This window comes from Microcaecilia unicolor, chromosome 6 (genome assembly GCF_901765095.1).
Source record: "Microcaecilia unicolor chromosome 6, aMicUni1.1, whole genome shotgun sequence".
NCBI classification, from domain to species: Eukaryota; Metazoa; Chordata; class Amphibia; order Gymnophiona; family Siphonopidae; genus Microcaecilia; species Microcaecilia unicolor.
This window is the reverse complement of record NC_044036.1, coordinates 327,120,568-327,135,767: the sequence shown is the minus strand read 5'-3', so window position 1 is coordinate 327,135,767 and position 15,200 is coordinate 327,120,568. Positions and strand designations below refer to the sequence as shown.

At 46.3% G+C, this 15,200-nt stretch overlaps 1 protein-coding gene across 2 annotated transcripts in view; it reads right to left on the bottom strand.

Moving 5' to 3' along the window:
- The window catches only part of ATAD5 (ATPase family AAA domain containing 5), a 170,835-nt gene that overhangs the window by 121,935 nt on the left and 33,700 nt on the right, over positions 1-15,200 (bottom strand). For both annotated transcript variants that reach the window (XM_030208396.1, XM_030208395.1), the window contains exons 4-6: positions 11,069-11,236; positions 10,229-10,346; positions 5,081-5,165 (exon numbers count right to left, since the gene is read on the bottom strand). In XM_030208396.1, coding sequence (XP_030064256.1) covers positions 5,081-5,165; positions 10,229-10,346; positions 11,069-11,236 — 371 coding nt within the window. The remainder of the gene's footprint in view (positions 1-5,080; positions 5,166-10,228; positions 10,347-11,068; positions 11,237-15,200) is intronic.

The following is a 15,200-nucleotide window of genomic DNA, read 5'->3' as shown; positions in this document are numbered from 1 at the left end:
TAACGAAAAAGGTGAAGTTGTGCCACAGCCACTTGGTGAAGGCAGTGTAGACAAGACTGTATCTGAATTCAAGAAAGCTTGATATAACATCAGGTCTCTAAGGAAGAGGAAGAGATAGCAGATGGTATGTATAGGCATACTGGACCAAACCAGGATGTTTATAATCTGCTGAACTGATAGAGTAGAGACAAACATGAGTAGATGGTTTGAGGACCTTCCACTATCTTTAAGTGGGAAATATGCAAAATGAAAGGATGACTTTATTCTCTAAGTGACCATATGTCCTGTAAAACCCAGAAGAAAGCTAAAATGAAATATGAGAGGCTTCAAGGCAGTTGGAAAAGAAGGGAAGACATGAATAAAGCATGCCTGCTAAGGCAGCTGAGTGATTGGGAGCTTGGTAGACAGGACTGTCCCTCAGAGAATATGAAAGAGCTGATATATCCCCATGGCATCTGAACAATCTACTGTATGCCTCAAGAGAAGGCTTCTTAAAGTCTGAAAAAGAAAACACTGTATAACACTACAGCCATTGAGAGTGATTGTCTGTTAAGTTCCAATCAATTGACTCTTAGACAATGTAGTCCTATCCACCAGGGAATGAGAAAAACAGAAATTTACTCTATGCCTATAGAGAAAGTTTCTAAAGTTCTTAAAACGCTGTATAATACTACAGCTATTGAGGAAAATGCTTGAAATGAATTATGATATTACTAGTAAAAAAGGCCAGTTTCTGACACAAATGAAACGGGCGCTAGCAAGGTTTTCCTCGGAGTGTGTGTGTTTGGGAGAGTGTATGTGAGAGTGAGTGTTTGAGAGTCAGAGTGAAAGTGTGAGTCCAATCCATGCTCCTCTGTCACCTGGCCCCTCCATTCATCCCTATCCAGCAATTCCGCTGTCTCCCTGAGGCCTGCCCTGAAATCCATATGCATCCATGGCCATCTGTCCCTTCCATTCATCCCTATCCAGCAATTCCCCTCTCCATGAGTCCTGCCCTTCCAATCCATGCTCCTTTGTCACCTGGCCCCTCCATTTTTCCCTATCCAGCATTTCCCCTCTCTGCCTGAGGCCTGCCCTGCAATCCATATCCATCCATGGCCATCTGTCCCCTCCATTCATCCCTATCCAGCAATTCCCCTCTCCCTGAGTCCTGCCCTTCCAATCCATGCTCCTCTTTCACCTGGCCCCTCCATTCATCCCTATCCAGCAATTCCCCTCTCTGCCTGAGGCCTGCCCTGCAATCCATATGCATCCATGCCCATCTGTGCCCTCCATTCATCCCTATCCAGCAATTCCCCTCTCCCTGAGTCCTGCCCTTCCAATCCATGCCCATCCATGCTCATCTGTCACCTGGCCCCTCCATTTTTCCCTATCCAGCATTTCCCCTCTCTGCCTGAGGCCTGCCCTGCAATCCATATCCATCCATGGCCATCTGTCCCCTCCATTCATCCCTATTCAGCAATTCCCGTCTCCCTGAGTCCTGCCCTTCCAATCCATGCCCATCTGTCACCTGGCCCCTCCATTTTTCCCTATCCAGCAATTGCCCTGTCTCCCTGAGGCCTGCCCTGCAATCCATATCCATCCATGCCCATCTGTCCCCTCTATTCATCCCTATCCAGCAATTTCCCTCTCTCCCTGAGTCCTACCCTCCCAATCCATGCCCATCCATGCTCCTCTGTCCCCTGCCCCCTCTATTCATCCCTATCCAGCAATTTCCCTCTCTCCCTGAGCCCTGCCCTCCCAATCCATGGCCATCCATGCTCCTCTGTCCCCTGGCGCCTCCATTCATCCTTTTCCAGCAAGTCCCCTGTCTCCCTTCCATGACCCCCCCTTGCATCCATGCTCCTCTCTCTCCCATGTCCCAGCCTGGGCCGCCCTCTTCTTTCCCCCCCCCCCCCCTTCGCATCCATGGTGTCGTTTCTCCCCTGCGTTCCCGCTCCCATTGTTTTTCTTTTGTGGCCACCCTCTTCGCTCCCCCCAACATGGTTTTTATTTTTTTTTCTTGTTTTTAAATGTACCTCCGTGGTTCCAGCAGCGAAGCGTCAGGGAAGGAGGCGGTGCTCCCGACGTCTAGGTTTCCCTTCGCTGTGTTCCGCCTTCTTTTGACGTCATCCTTGACGTCAGAAGAAGGCGGAACACAGCGAAGGGAAGGCTAGACGTTGAGAGCGCCGCCTCCTTCCCTGACGCTTCGCTGCCGAGCGTTGCGATTGGATGAGTGTCATTGCTCCGCCCTCGACGTCATCACGTTTGACGCGTGGGCGGGGCAGACACAATGCGATCTCACCCCCTTCACTTTTGGCTAACAGAGGCTTCATTCGAACGTTGGAGGTGCGTTTTATATAGAGAGATGATAAGATGTAGATTTTCCACCAGGCAATGAAAAATGACTGAGCACCAGAAAAAACTAATGTTAACAGCCCCGTGATACATAGAAATTTAAAACAAGAAAAGCTTGTTATATATCCATATATGAAAGGAGCCCCCTTTTCAACCAAATATTGCCTGCTGATGTGAAGAGCATTTTAGAATACGCCGTTCAGCACATACAAAAGTGTACACATCTTGGAGCCGAACTGCTCTATGAACTGCAGCCTTACCTCAGCAGAGAGATCCCCGACTGAAAAGACGGAGGGAGAAACAAAATGGCCGCCGTTCGCGCCACTGGCCCCGTGGCGATCGTCGACAGCGCACCCGACACCTCCGAACAAGCGGAGCCCAGTGGAACGGCGAAGAAACAACAGCCGGCGAAAAAGGCCTCGAAAAAACCGGAGGCAGCACCGGACTTGAAGGGAGAGCAAAATTTACACGTTCCGGCTGCGTGAACCGCGTGACGCTGACCGACAGCAGCTGTTTGAACTTTTAAGCCATATCGGAAAAAACAGGTGGCCGCGCTTACGCGGTTCGCACCTTTTTTTTTTTTTAATTTGTTTAAACTGCCGCCGCCAAAACGCAAGAAAATGGAGGAAATTAAATCTGACGAGAAAAATCGCTGTTTAAAGTCACAGACACTGAATTATTTTCTTCTGTTTGTTTTTTTTTTTTTTATAACCCCTCAATCATAATAAAACACTGGAGCTGCCTGCTCGTTAGAAGTCTGGGGAAAGAAAGGCTGCTTCTTTGAATTTCCTTTTATTTGATTTAATTCTTTTAAAGCAGCTGCCTGTTAAAAGTGGCTGCCTCTCCCAAAGACGGTACACCTTTCCAGAGAAAGGGACGGCCCTTCCCTGCTAAGCCAGGGAGATGGGGAGGAAGGGGGGTGGACTCGAGACACCCGAGTTTAACACCTCCGAGGCTGTCAAAGAAAGAAGAGAAAGGAAACCCTGTCAAGCCTCTAAATAAGATTCCAGGCACAGAAGAATTATCACAAATATCTGTAATATCTAAAGAGAAAAGGAGAGAGACTAATGGGCTCACTTCCTACCTGCTGGGAGACTGAGAAAATACTGAGGCTAAGGTCACATGACCAGGGCTCCTATTGGCTCTCTAGAGTCAGAGTTTTTTCTCAGTCTCCACCTGCTGGTAGGCGAGCACAACCCATCAGTCCAATCCTGGTCCGGTCCGGAGGGACGCTAAGGAATGTACATTTAAGCCCATCCATGTCTATTCAGTCACAATCAGGGCATAGACCATAGAAGTCTGCCCAGCACTGGTTTTGCTTCCCAATTACCAGCATTGCCACCCAGTCTCTGCTCAGATTCCGTGGATCCATTCCTTCTAAACAGGATTCCTTTGCGTTTATCCCACGCATGTTTGAATTCCATTACCGTTTTCATCTCCACCACCTCCCACGGGCCTTTGGACCTAGGCCCATATCCCACTCTAACTAGTACGCTTGTGGTAGAAAGTGTGAGTGCCCCCAAAACACAAAATACTTACTGAACCCACATATAGGTGACACCTGCAGGCATAGTGGTGTACAGTTGGGTACAGCACATTTTTTGCTATTCCTGGAGGGCTCACCATATAATATAAGGGGGTTATAATATGAAGTGTACCTGGGACCTTTTATGTGAAGTTCACTGCAGTGCCCCCTAGACTGCCCCATTACTCTGCTGGGAAGTCTGTGTGGACAGACTAGTAAGACTTCTGGCCCCTAGACATCCCAGTGGCTCATTTTTGTGAGTTTTTCCCTTGGTTGTTTTTTTTTTGTTTGAAAATAGCCCTAAAAGAAAGATGAACCGTATGTTGCATAATATGTGTACTGTTTATATTGCTCAATAAAGACTTCGACAAATTAAAAAAAAAAAAAAGATGAACCGAGCACAAAAACATCTAAAATAGGGCAATTTTCCAACTGAAAACAGAGACACTCTGGTTCGACAATGAATGAATGATGGTTTATATATTCCATGGATACAAACATATAGACAGTCAGGTTATGGTCTGCATATTTGATTTACACATATTACTGTTTGTAATTACTGTAAATGTTTAGATAACTTGATTTGAATTTTTATGATACTATGTACGTTTTTTTATACTATATTTATTAAGTATAGTATTTAATTGTATTTTTTATACATGTCGGTTTCTATTGCTTTTACTTGTTTGCTTTATTATTTCATTTGTAATTTTATTTATTAATTTTCAGCCTCTAACGAAGCCTGTGTATAAGCGAAACAAGGCCTGTGTCAGGCATTACTTTGGTTTGTGTTTCACCAATAAAGATTTTATTGTATCTCCAATTGATCCGTTTTGTTTGTTTCCACAAAATCGGACCTCATACCAAAAATGCCATGGTTCAATTCTGTGACTTGAAACAATTCTGTGGCTTGAAAATACAGTTAAGTGCTTTGATACATTAGTCTGTTTCAAGGTATTCTGGTCATGTTTTGAGAACTACTTGGGTGACAAAGTTAGACTAGTTAGTAGCCGTTATATAGATTTGTGGAACAGAACTGATTAACTCTGCCTTGAACCATGCTCTTCTTTTACCTGGGAAAAGTATTCCACATTGTCATTCAAATTAAAAAAGGAAAAATTAAGAGAGAAAAAATGGGGTGGGATAAAACCAAGGCTTTTCAATTCCATCTGTGAAGATATGACAATATCTATTTTATATAACTGGTGTTATACTGACCTGCTCTCATCAGTGATTGTGACTGTCCCAGCTGTCTGTTTTTGAGCTTTTCCCCGAAAGAATAAAGAAGCCGTTTTCTTTTGCCCTTTAGAAAAGGAAGGTTTGTTTATTATTAAAGCTCTTTTCCATCTTCATTCCACACAGTCATGGTCACAATTTCATCCAGTATTCTGTGCTCTCTTGCTTTCCCATGAGTCTGAAGAACTTGCATTTTAAACAGTAGCTTAAGGTGTACTTCATAAAGCACCAAGTACTTGCTGCTGATTTACAATCCCGAGAAGCATCTTTGCAGGATTTACTGTTACTTAATAAAGTATGTGGCATTGAAGAGTTTCTGCATTGCTATTATTGAAGTGCAGTCAGAATCTCTGGTGAATGTTTGGTAGAGGAAGTGCTGACAGGGTCAAAACTGCTGTTTTATGAATATGACTCCTACTGGCCATGGTGTCATTTTATTATGCTTCCACTACCTACTTTTTAGGAGGTAAGAATCTTCTATATTTATCACAAAATTTATAAAAGTTCATTATGATTTTAGCTTCCAAACATAGTAGATGACAGCAGAAAAAGACCTGCACGGTCCATCCAGTCTGCCCAACAAGACAACTCATGTGTGCTACTTTTTGTGTATACCCTACTTTGATTTGTACCTATGCTCTTCAGGGCACAGACCGTGTAAGTCTGCCCAGCACTATCCCCGCCTCCCAACCACCAGCCCCGCCTCCCAACCACCGGCTCTGGCACAGACCATATAAGTCTGCCCAGCACTATCCCCGCCTCCCACCACCGGCTCTGGCACAGACCGAATAAGTCTGCCCAGCACTATCCCTGCCTCCCAACCTCCAGCCCCGCCTTCCACTACCGGCTCTGCTATCCAATCTCAGAGCCTTAGTAGTATGTCTCCATCTGCTGGCAGGCGGGCACAACCCACTCATCTGAACTAGTTTGGAAAGCTGACAATGAATGGTCCTTAGTGGCTACTATCCTCTGTATTTTAATTTTACTTACAACTAAACAGACTCAAATCCAGGTTTTACAGCTCTGAAAGACTAAAGCAAGAGCTCTGCTAAAGTCTCTATGGCTGTAAGCATGTCAATGTAATTTTGTAAAGCATTTTTCATAGGAAATGGTTGTTATAAAGTTGTGCGTTGTGAATGCATACTTTATTTTTTTGTGTGTAAGGTCCGGCCAGCACAAAGGCAGAGTTACAAGGTTGACATTTTATAAAATATGCACCAACCCTCACTAAGTACACACAGAAAGCTACATCTGCCTCTGATCAGGTGTAACTTTGTGCAGGAGCATGTTTATGCTACTAAAGGTTTTTCTAGGATCCTATTGCACAAAGGCACATACACAAACTGTATGTTGCCTTTATATAACAGGCATTAAAAAAATATCTTCCAAGATTATTTTTATAGGCACCTGGTAATAAAAATTACCCCTAGGTTATCAATTATACAAAAGGCTAGTCAAAGTTTAGAAACCAACACAGAACCAAAGTTTTGTTTGTATTTACCTAATTGGACTGTTGCTTTTAGATGATATCATTATCATTTCAGCCTTATAGAAGCTGTTTTTACTTATAGGTGTATGGTTAACTTTTGGTGAGGAAACCTGTAATGGACCATTATCTGGCCTGTTTTCAGAAGAGAGACAAAGTTCTTGACAGTGTTCCCAAGAAAAAAAAAATAATTTCTTGATAGTGTTCCTTAGTCTACCCCCATGGCGAAAACAAAGTTCTTCGCTAACCTACTTCAAAAAACCATGTCTAGAAGAACATGGTGAGGATACAGATACTACTACTACTTAACATTTCTAGAGCGCTACTAGGGTTACGCAGCGCTGTACAATTTAACAAAGGACGGTCCCTGCTCAGGTGAGCTTACAATCTAAAGGACAAAATGTCAAGTTGGTGTAGTCTAGATTTCTGAGTATAGGTGTGGTGGTTAGGTGCCAAAGGTGACATTGAAGAGGTGGGCTTTGAGCAGTGATTTGAAGATGGGCAGGGAGGGGGCTTGGCGTATGTGCTCAGGGAGTTTGTTCCACGCTTGAGGTGAGGCGAGGCAGAAAGGGCGGAGCCTGGAGATGGCGGTGGTGGAGAAGGGTACTGAAAGGAGGGATTTGTCTAGAGAGCAGAGGTTACGGGTAGGAACGTAAGGGGAGATGATGGTAGAGAGGTAAGGAGGGGCTGCAGATCGAGTGCAATGGTAGGTTAGTAGGAGAAGCTTGAACTGTATGCGGTACCTGATTGGAAGCCAGTGAAGTGACTTGAGGAGAGGGGTGATATGAGTATATCGGTCCAGGCGGAAGACGTGCAGCCGAGTTCTGAATGGACTGAAGGGGGGATAGATGGCTAAGTGGGAGGCCAGTGAGGAGTAGGTTGCAGTAGTCAAGGCGAGAGGTAATGAGAGAGTGGATGAGAGAACGGGTGGTGTGCTCAGAGAGGAAAGGGCAAATTTTGCTAATGTTATAGAGGAAGAAGCGACAGGTCTTGGCTATCTGCTGGATATGTGCAGAGAAGGAGAGGGAGGAGTCGAAGATGACACCGAGGTTGCGGGCAGATGAGACGGGGACGATGAGGGTGTTATCAACTGAAATAGAGAGTGGAGGGAGAGGAGAGGTGGGTTTGGGTGGGAAGACAAGAAGTTCGGTCTTGGCCATGTTCAGTTTCAGGTGGCGATTGGACATCCATGCAGCAATGTCGGATAAGCAGGCCGATACTTTGGCCTGGGTTTCCGCAGTGATGTCTGGTGTGTCGTCAGCATAGAGATGGTAGTGGAAGCCATGAGATGAAATCAGGGAGCCCAGGGAAGAGGTGTAGATTGAGAAAAGGAGGGGTCCAAGGACAGATCCCTGGGGGACTCCGACAGAGAGTGGGATAGGGGAGGAGGACGAACCCTGAGAGTGTACTCTGAAGGTACGATGGGAGAGATAAGAGGAGAACCAGGAGAGGACAGAGCCCTGGAATCCAAAGGAGGACAGAGTGTCAAGAAGTAAGTTATGATTGACAGTGTCAAAGGCGGCGGATAGGTCGAGGAGGATGAGGATGGAGTAGTGACCTTTGGATTTGGCGAGGAGTAGGTCATTGCAGACTTTAGATAGTGCCGTTTCTGTCGAGTGCGGGGGCGAAAGCCGGATTGAAGCGGATCGAGAATGGCATGAGAGGAGAGAAAATCGAGGCAATGGCTGTGGACGTATCTTGGAGAGGAAAGGTAGGAGGGAAATGGGGCGGTAGTTGGAGAGACAGGTAGGGTCAAGTGATGGCTTTTTGAGGAGGGGTGTGACTACGGCATGATTGAAGGTGTCCGGGACAGTTGCAGTGGAAAGAGAGGTTAAGGATATGACAGATAGGGGGGGGGGGGTGATAGTAGGAGAGATGGTGTTAAGTAAGTTGGTGGGGATGGGGTCTGAGGAACAGGTGGTGCATTTCGAGGAGGAGAGGAGATGGGCGGTTTCCTCTTCGGTGATATCAGGAAAAGAGGAGGCGGCGGCCTGGGTTGGTTGGTTGGGGGAGTGGGTAATGGGATGAAGAGGAGGGGAGGGTTTGGTGGTGAATTCAAGGTTGATCTTCTGGACCTTGTCGCGGAAGTAGTCAGCCAGTGATTGAGGAGAGAGTGAGGGGGGGTGGGATAGAAATGCATCACTGGCTGGTCCCTCTACGTTCCACTTTATACCCACAGATTAGATCTGGAATGGAACTAAAAGAATTACCTTCTGATTTATCTAACATTGGGCTTTCCCTGTTTGTACAATTGGTGACAAGTCCTAAACCTTTTCCTCTCACTGGTATAAATTTCACTGGTTGGAATTTAGTGTAGATAGAGATGCAGTGTTCTGCAAAGTGTGCAGACATTTTTCCGATGCCAACGCTGAAGATGCTTTCATCAGGACTGGCTTTAAAGATAGGTCGGAGCTGCTCAAGACATGAATCAAGAATGGCACAGTCTCGCACTGGGAAAACCTGAAATCTACAGTCACCTTCCAAGAGGTCATGGAACCATTATTTAGGAGTATACCAAGCCCTACTCACACCTATATGCCTAGAGACCCCCCATGTTAACTCTGTGCCCCCCACCCCCCAAATGTCAGAGGAGACTAACTTTTTGTTTGTTTGGTTGTTTTTTTAAACTCCACTCGCTATAGAAATGCAGCATAGAACCCAAGTTCCCTCTGGACCAGTCAAAATAAACTAATTTGGCATAAGAGAGCTCCCTCAAAGGAATGCAAAGTAGCAACAGAACTTTTGCACCAAGAAGCAAAAATGTTGTCTGATATGGTTTACGTGTGTAAAATCAAGCTTCAAGTTTTTTTAGAGGTTTACTGTCCCACCTATCAGGGCAAGTGTCTAGGTGGTGTACAAGCTAAAAGTTACACAGAATAGTTTAAAATCAGCAGAAACTGCCTCGGAGACTTATAAAATGGGAGAGATGGAGGAGCTGACCCGAGTAGGAGGTTTTGCTGAGGACCCGCTATAGATACTGGCAGAGAGACAGTCGCTCGTGTGGTCTGCCCAAGCTATTTAGCCTAATTCATCAGTGCAACACGGTTGGAAAGGAAATTAAGCCTGCCAGTGCAGTCTATGTGCCACAAAGGAAAAGTTACTGTATGGAAAACATTCTTGGCATAAAAACCTTGGGCACAGCCAAACAGCCTCACTGAAAAGCCCATTGTCACCAACAGCCCGAAGCCACAGTCAAATCCGTCTTAAAAGCACTGACAGAAAAGGAACTTGGAAGTTTTATCATCTAATGATCTTTGCCTCTCACTTCATGCTTTCTAGACATAGCAGTGTAGTCAATGAGGGGAGGAAGGGAGAACTAGGATTCCTCCGAGTATCACCCAAGCTGCAATTCTCTTCAAAAAACAGCACACACCTCCTGCACTATTGACACAGTTCTTCAAATGGACAGGAGCTGCCTCAGTAACCAGTGTAGGAACTGCATGGTCCATCCATCCCATCCACTAGAAACAGAAATACTAAGCATTCTGAGGCTGCATAGTGCCTTTAAGGGGTGAATCACATAGAACTCTCTTTCTCTGTTTCCATCTACTGATTGATGGACATAACCCAAATGTTCTGGACTGGTCTGGTATGAATGCTAACGAATGACACATTAAGGTTAAAGTTATGAATTGTCAACTTACCAGAAGAGCTTTTAACAGTTTTAATTGGTTTAGTGCTTTTTCCCAACACATCGTTTAAACTTCTAAGTTTCTTTGGACCTTCACATCCAAGAGAAGGCGTATTATTAGAGCACGGATCCTGACAAGGAAACAGAACATTATGAGTCTGGTTTCACCTTTCCTCTAAGGATATACATGAGGTCTGTATAACATGCAGGACCGAGAAGGTCAAACTGCTCTTTAATGAGATCATGCTGCAGATCAACAAGCAGCATTATGATATGAAAAAAAAAAAAGTGATAATTCTTTACAAGTTCTATAACCTTTATAAAACATATTTTCCCCACAGGCACAATTTCTATAAAGCAAATTTCTCTATAGTGGGGGGGGGGGGGGGGGGGGGGGGGAGGGGTCTGGGAAGAGTGAGTGTCTTGGCTAGTTCTTAATATACTGCACTTTCAGTTGCCTGGGGCTAAACTAGCCATTCAGCTTCAAGTAGCAGAGAAATACTGGTCAAGAAAATTATGCCCTGTATCTAAAATGCTGGCACAGCTCTTCTTCCATGCAAACCGATATTAATGCCTTTTTCTTAGCTGGATGATCCACTCTCAATGGAGCATCACTGGATGCTTCTCCTAGGAAAGACAGAGATTTAGATGGAACAAGGTTTCCAGGGATAATTATTAATAAAATCTTTGGGGAACTGTTATATAGTTAACATAAATCTTTATTACAAATTGTGTAACATCTGTGTTGTTTGCCCAACCAATGCATCAGGTGAAGTGGTATTCCCTATAAAGAATCACTTTAAACTACTCATCCTAAATAATACAATTATTTTTCTTCCAAACTGGAGCTTACCTCACTTTCACATAAATATTTCCTTTCAGCCAGAGCCTGTTGCCTAGAAGACCGTCTGAGATATGCTGGTGTTTCCACATTCCCCTTTGATATATTGTGCTGCATAGCCTTTGCTTTTTCAATCAGTTTCTTTGCTTTTGATGTTTTTTTATTGATACCTGATGATATCTAGCAATACAATTGTAAATCAGTTTAACAGTATTGTTAATAAAAGATTGAGAAAAGTACTAAACTGTTTTTAATGTAATCTAAAGTGTGCAGTAAGGTATACAGCAAGGTGAAATTAGATCTTACCTGCTAATTTTCTTTCCTCTAGACCCTCCAGACCGGTCAAGACGCGTGGGTTATGTCCTCCTACCAGCAGAGGGAGACTGAGAAAACACTAAGCTTTTGAAGCCTGTATATATAACCTGTGCAGAACCTCCACTAGCCAGTATACCCCTGACAAAGCAGAGAAACAAAAAACACTAACAACAACTAGCAACCCTGTACGTGGTCACAGTAAACTGCAAAAAACAAGAAACATCTTCCGCTTGCTCTTACGGAAACATGTTCCTTTGCCTTTGATAAAACAGTTGGGCTTCTACAGGTGGACTATCAAAGAAGAGCCCCACCTGTCCCGGACTCCTATCACAAAACAGAAATAAACAGTCTGCAATTAGAGAAACAACAATTTACAGCAGCCAAGAATTATCCAACAAATACACCTCCTGGCCTCCAATACAGACAGGGCGGGCTCTTGACCGGTCTGGAGGGTCTAGAGGAAAGAAAATTAGCAGGTAAGATCTAATTTCACCTTCCTCAGCGACCCTCCAGACCGGTCAAGACGCGTGGGACGTACCAGAGCAGTAACTAACTTATGGGAGGGACCTACTAAGGCCAGAGGTCAAAACTGCTGCCCCAAAGCGCACCTCGTCCTTTGCATGCACAGGAATCCTATAATGCTTCACAAAGGAATGCAACGAAAACCAAACCGCAGCCCGACAAATATCTAACAGAGAAATCATACTATTCTCCGCCCATGAGGCTGCCATTCCCCTAGTGGAATGAGCAGACCAGCCCCTAGGCACCACAGGACCGTTCACCAAGTAAGCAGATGCAACCGCCTCCTTCAACCACCGTGCTATGGTCACCTTAGGAGCCGCTGCACCCTTCTTTGGGCCACCATGAAGAACGAACAAACGGTCAGAGGCTCTGAAGTCCTGAGTTCCAGAGAGATAACAACTCAAAACTCTCCTGACATCCAGCTTGGCAATACCACGCTGCTCCGAATCTCCAGCCATATCACCCAACACTGGCAGAGAGATGACCTGATTAACATGGAACTCGGAAACCACCTTGGGCAAAAAAGGAAAGCACCGTCCGCAACGAAACCTTTCCCTCAGAAAGGACAAAAATGGTTCCCTAAAAGACAAAGCCTGAAGCTCTGAAACACTCCGTGCTGAAGTAATCGCCACCAACAAGACCGCCTTTAAAGATAAATCCTTACAAGATGCCGATACCAGAGGCACAAACGGAGGCCTGATCAAAGCATCCAAAACTAGCTTCAAATCCCACGGAGGCACCATCCGTCACTGAGGCGGACGCAGCAACTTAACACCCTTCAAAAAACGCACTACCTCAGGCACAGACGCGAAGGACTTTCACTGAAGCTTCCCACGAAAACATGACAAAGCTGCCACCTGAACCTTCAGTGTAGACAAGGCCAGACCTCTATCAACACCATCGTGCAAAAATTCCAAAACTTCCGCCACCGAAGAGTGAAACGGCCGAACTCGATGGTCTTCACACCAGTGCTCAAAGATTCTCCAAACCCGGACATACACCAAGGAAGTGGATCGTCTACGGCAACTCAACATCGTAGCAAAGCCACTGGACGAAAGCCCCTTCTTCTTCAACTTGTGCCGCTCAAGAGCCAAACCATAAGCGAAAACCGAGCCGGATCCGGCATGATTATCGGACCTTGACACAGAACTGATCCCAACAAAGGCAGGGCCGCCGCCTCTGCCAACCGCACCAGGTCTCCATACCATGGTCGACGCTGCCAAACCGAAGCTACCAGAATCACCCGACCGGAGTGATGTTCGATGCGCTATATTACTCGACCGACTAACAGCCACAGAGGAAACACATACAGTCACTCCCGAAGCCAAGGCAACAGAAGAGTGTCGATTTCCTCCGCTCAAGGGTCTCTTCAGCGACTGAAAAAAAAAAAAAAAATCTCTGAACTTGCGCATAGCGAGCCGTTGCGCTAAGATCACCGAAAGTCCCCAGACCGACACAACTCACTGGAACACTGACCGAAGAAAAGACCACTCTCTGGGATCTAGAGTGTGCCTGCTGAGATAATCTGCATCTATGTGACCTACCCCGGCCACATGCGCTGCCAAGAGAGCCTGAAGATGAGTTCAACTGCGCCGCCAAGGCTCTTTGTTCCCCCCTTGACGGTTGACATATGCTACTGCCATGGCATTGTCACAGAGCACTCGGACTGCCTTGTGGCGAACCACCGACGTCAAGGCCTGGCGCGCCACCCGAATGGCCCGAGTTTCCAGCCGGTTGATGGACCACTCTGCTTCTGCCCGAGACCACCGGCCTTGAGCTACCTGACTGAGACAATGTGCCCCCCAACCTTGCAGACTGGCATCCGTGACCATTATCAGCCCCCGTGGGGACTCCAACGGCATTCCTTTCCCAAATTGCGCGGACTGAGCCACCAGCGGAGACTGAGACGAGGGGCCACCGACAGCGGACAACACATTTCCAAGTCCTGCGACAGAGGGGACCAACGACTGAGCAGAGCTGACTGTACCTGACGCATGTGCGCCCTGGCCCACGGAACTACCTCTATGGTCGCCGCCATCAGGCCCAGGACCTGACGATAAGTACGGGCCGTCGGCGCCTTCTCTGCAAGGAACCGACGAATCGGACCCTGTAACTTGGAACCAAAAGGCTGCACAAAGGAAAGTGAAGATAAGCTTCCGTCAAATCCAGGGAAGTGAGAAACTCTCCTTTCCTGACCGCACCAGTGACCGACCGCAACGTCTCCATCCGGAAAGAGGGCACCTTGAGTGCCGCATTGACCCTTTTGAGATCTAAAATGGGACGAAAAGTGTCCTCTTTCTTGTGGACCACAAAATAGATCAAATAGCACCCTGAGCGTTGCTGATCTGAAGGAACAGGAACCACGGCTCCCAACGCGAGCAGCCACCGCAGAGTGTCCCTCACTGCTGCCCTCTTGCTCCAAGACCGACAGAGGGATTCCAGAAACACTTCGGGAGAACAGCTTTCGAATTCCAGCGCACATCCGCCTCGAAACACCTTGAGAACCCACTGATCTGACCTGATTTGGGCCCAACTCTGGTAAAACAGACTCAGCCGAGCCCCAACATGCACCAGAGCCTGGGAATTGTGGCCTGAATACTAACCTCCCGCGGAAAAGCCACGCCCTCCGCGACGACTCTCACGAAAGAACTGTGTGCGCTGGAAAAACCGACCCCTAGAGGTCCTACTACTATTAAACATTTCTATAGCACTACTAGACTTATGCAGCGCTGTACAAATTAACATGAAAAGTCAGTCCCTGCTCAACAGAGCTTACAATCTAAATTGGACAAACAGACAGCTAGGGGTAGGTCCCACTCGATCTGCCCGGCCTATACCGCTGAGCCTCCCTAAACCGTCCCAGAGAGGAACTAGTTCTGGCCCCTGCCTTGAACCGAAAATCTGGAAGCCATAGAACCTTGGTATCACTAAGACCTCACACTAACTTGTCCAAATCTTCTCCAAAGAGCATAGCTCCCTTAAGTGGCAGAGACCCACAACCATAGCCATATTTTTTTTTTTTGTCTGAAGTAGGCAACAAATCATAAAAGCCTCAGACAAAAAGGATGAACCCATGTCCAAGTCGGCTAACTCCTGACCCCCAGAAGAACCAACATCTACCGAATCATCCAGGAGCTTCTCGGCCCAACGAAAACATGCCCGAGCTACCAGACCCCCACAAACCGAGGCCTGCAGGGCTAGAGCCGACAAAACAAAACTACGCTTGAGAAAAGATCCCAACTTCCTATCCTGAGGATCACGGAGGGCCGTTCCTCCATCAACCGGGATAGCCGTAGCTATAATTACT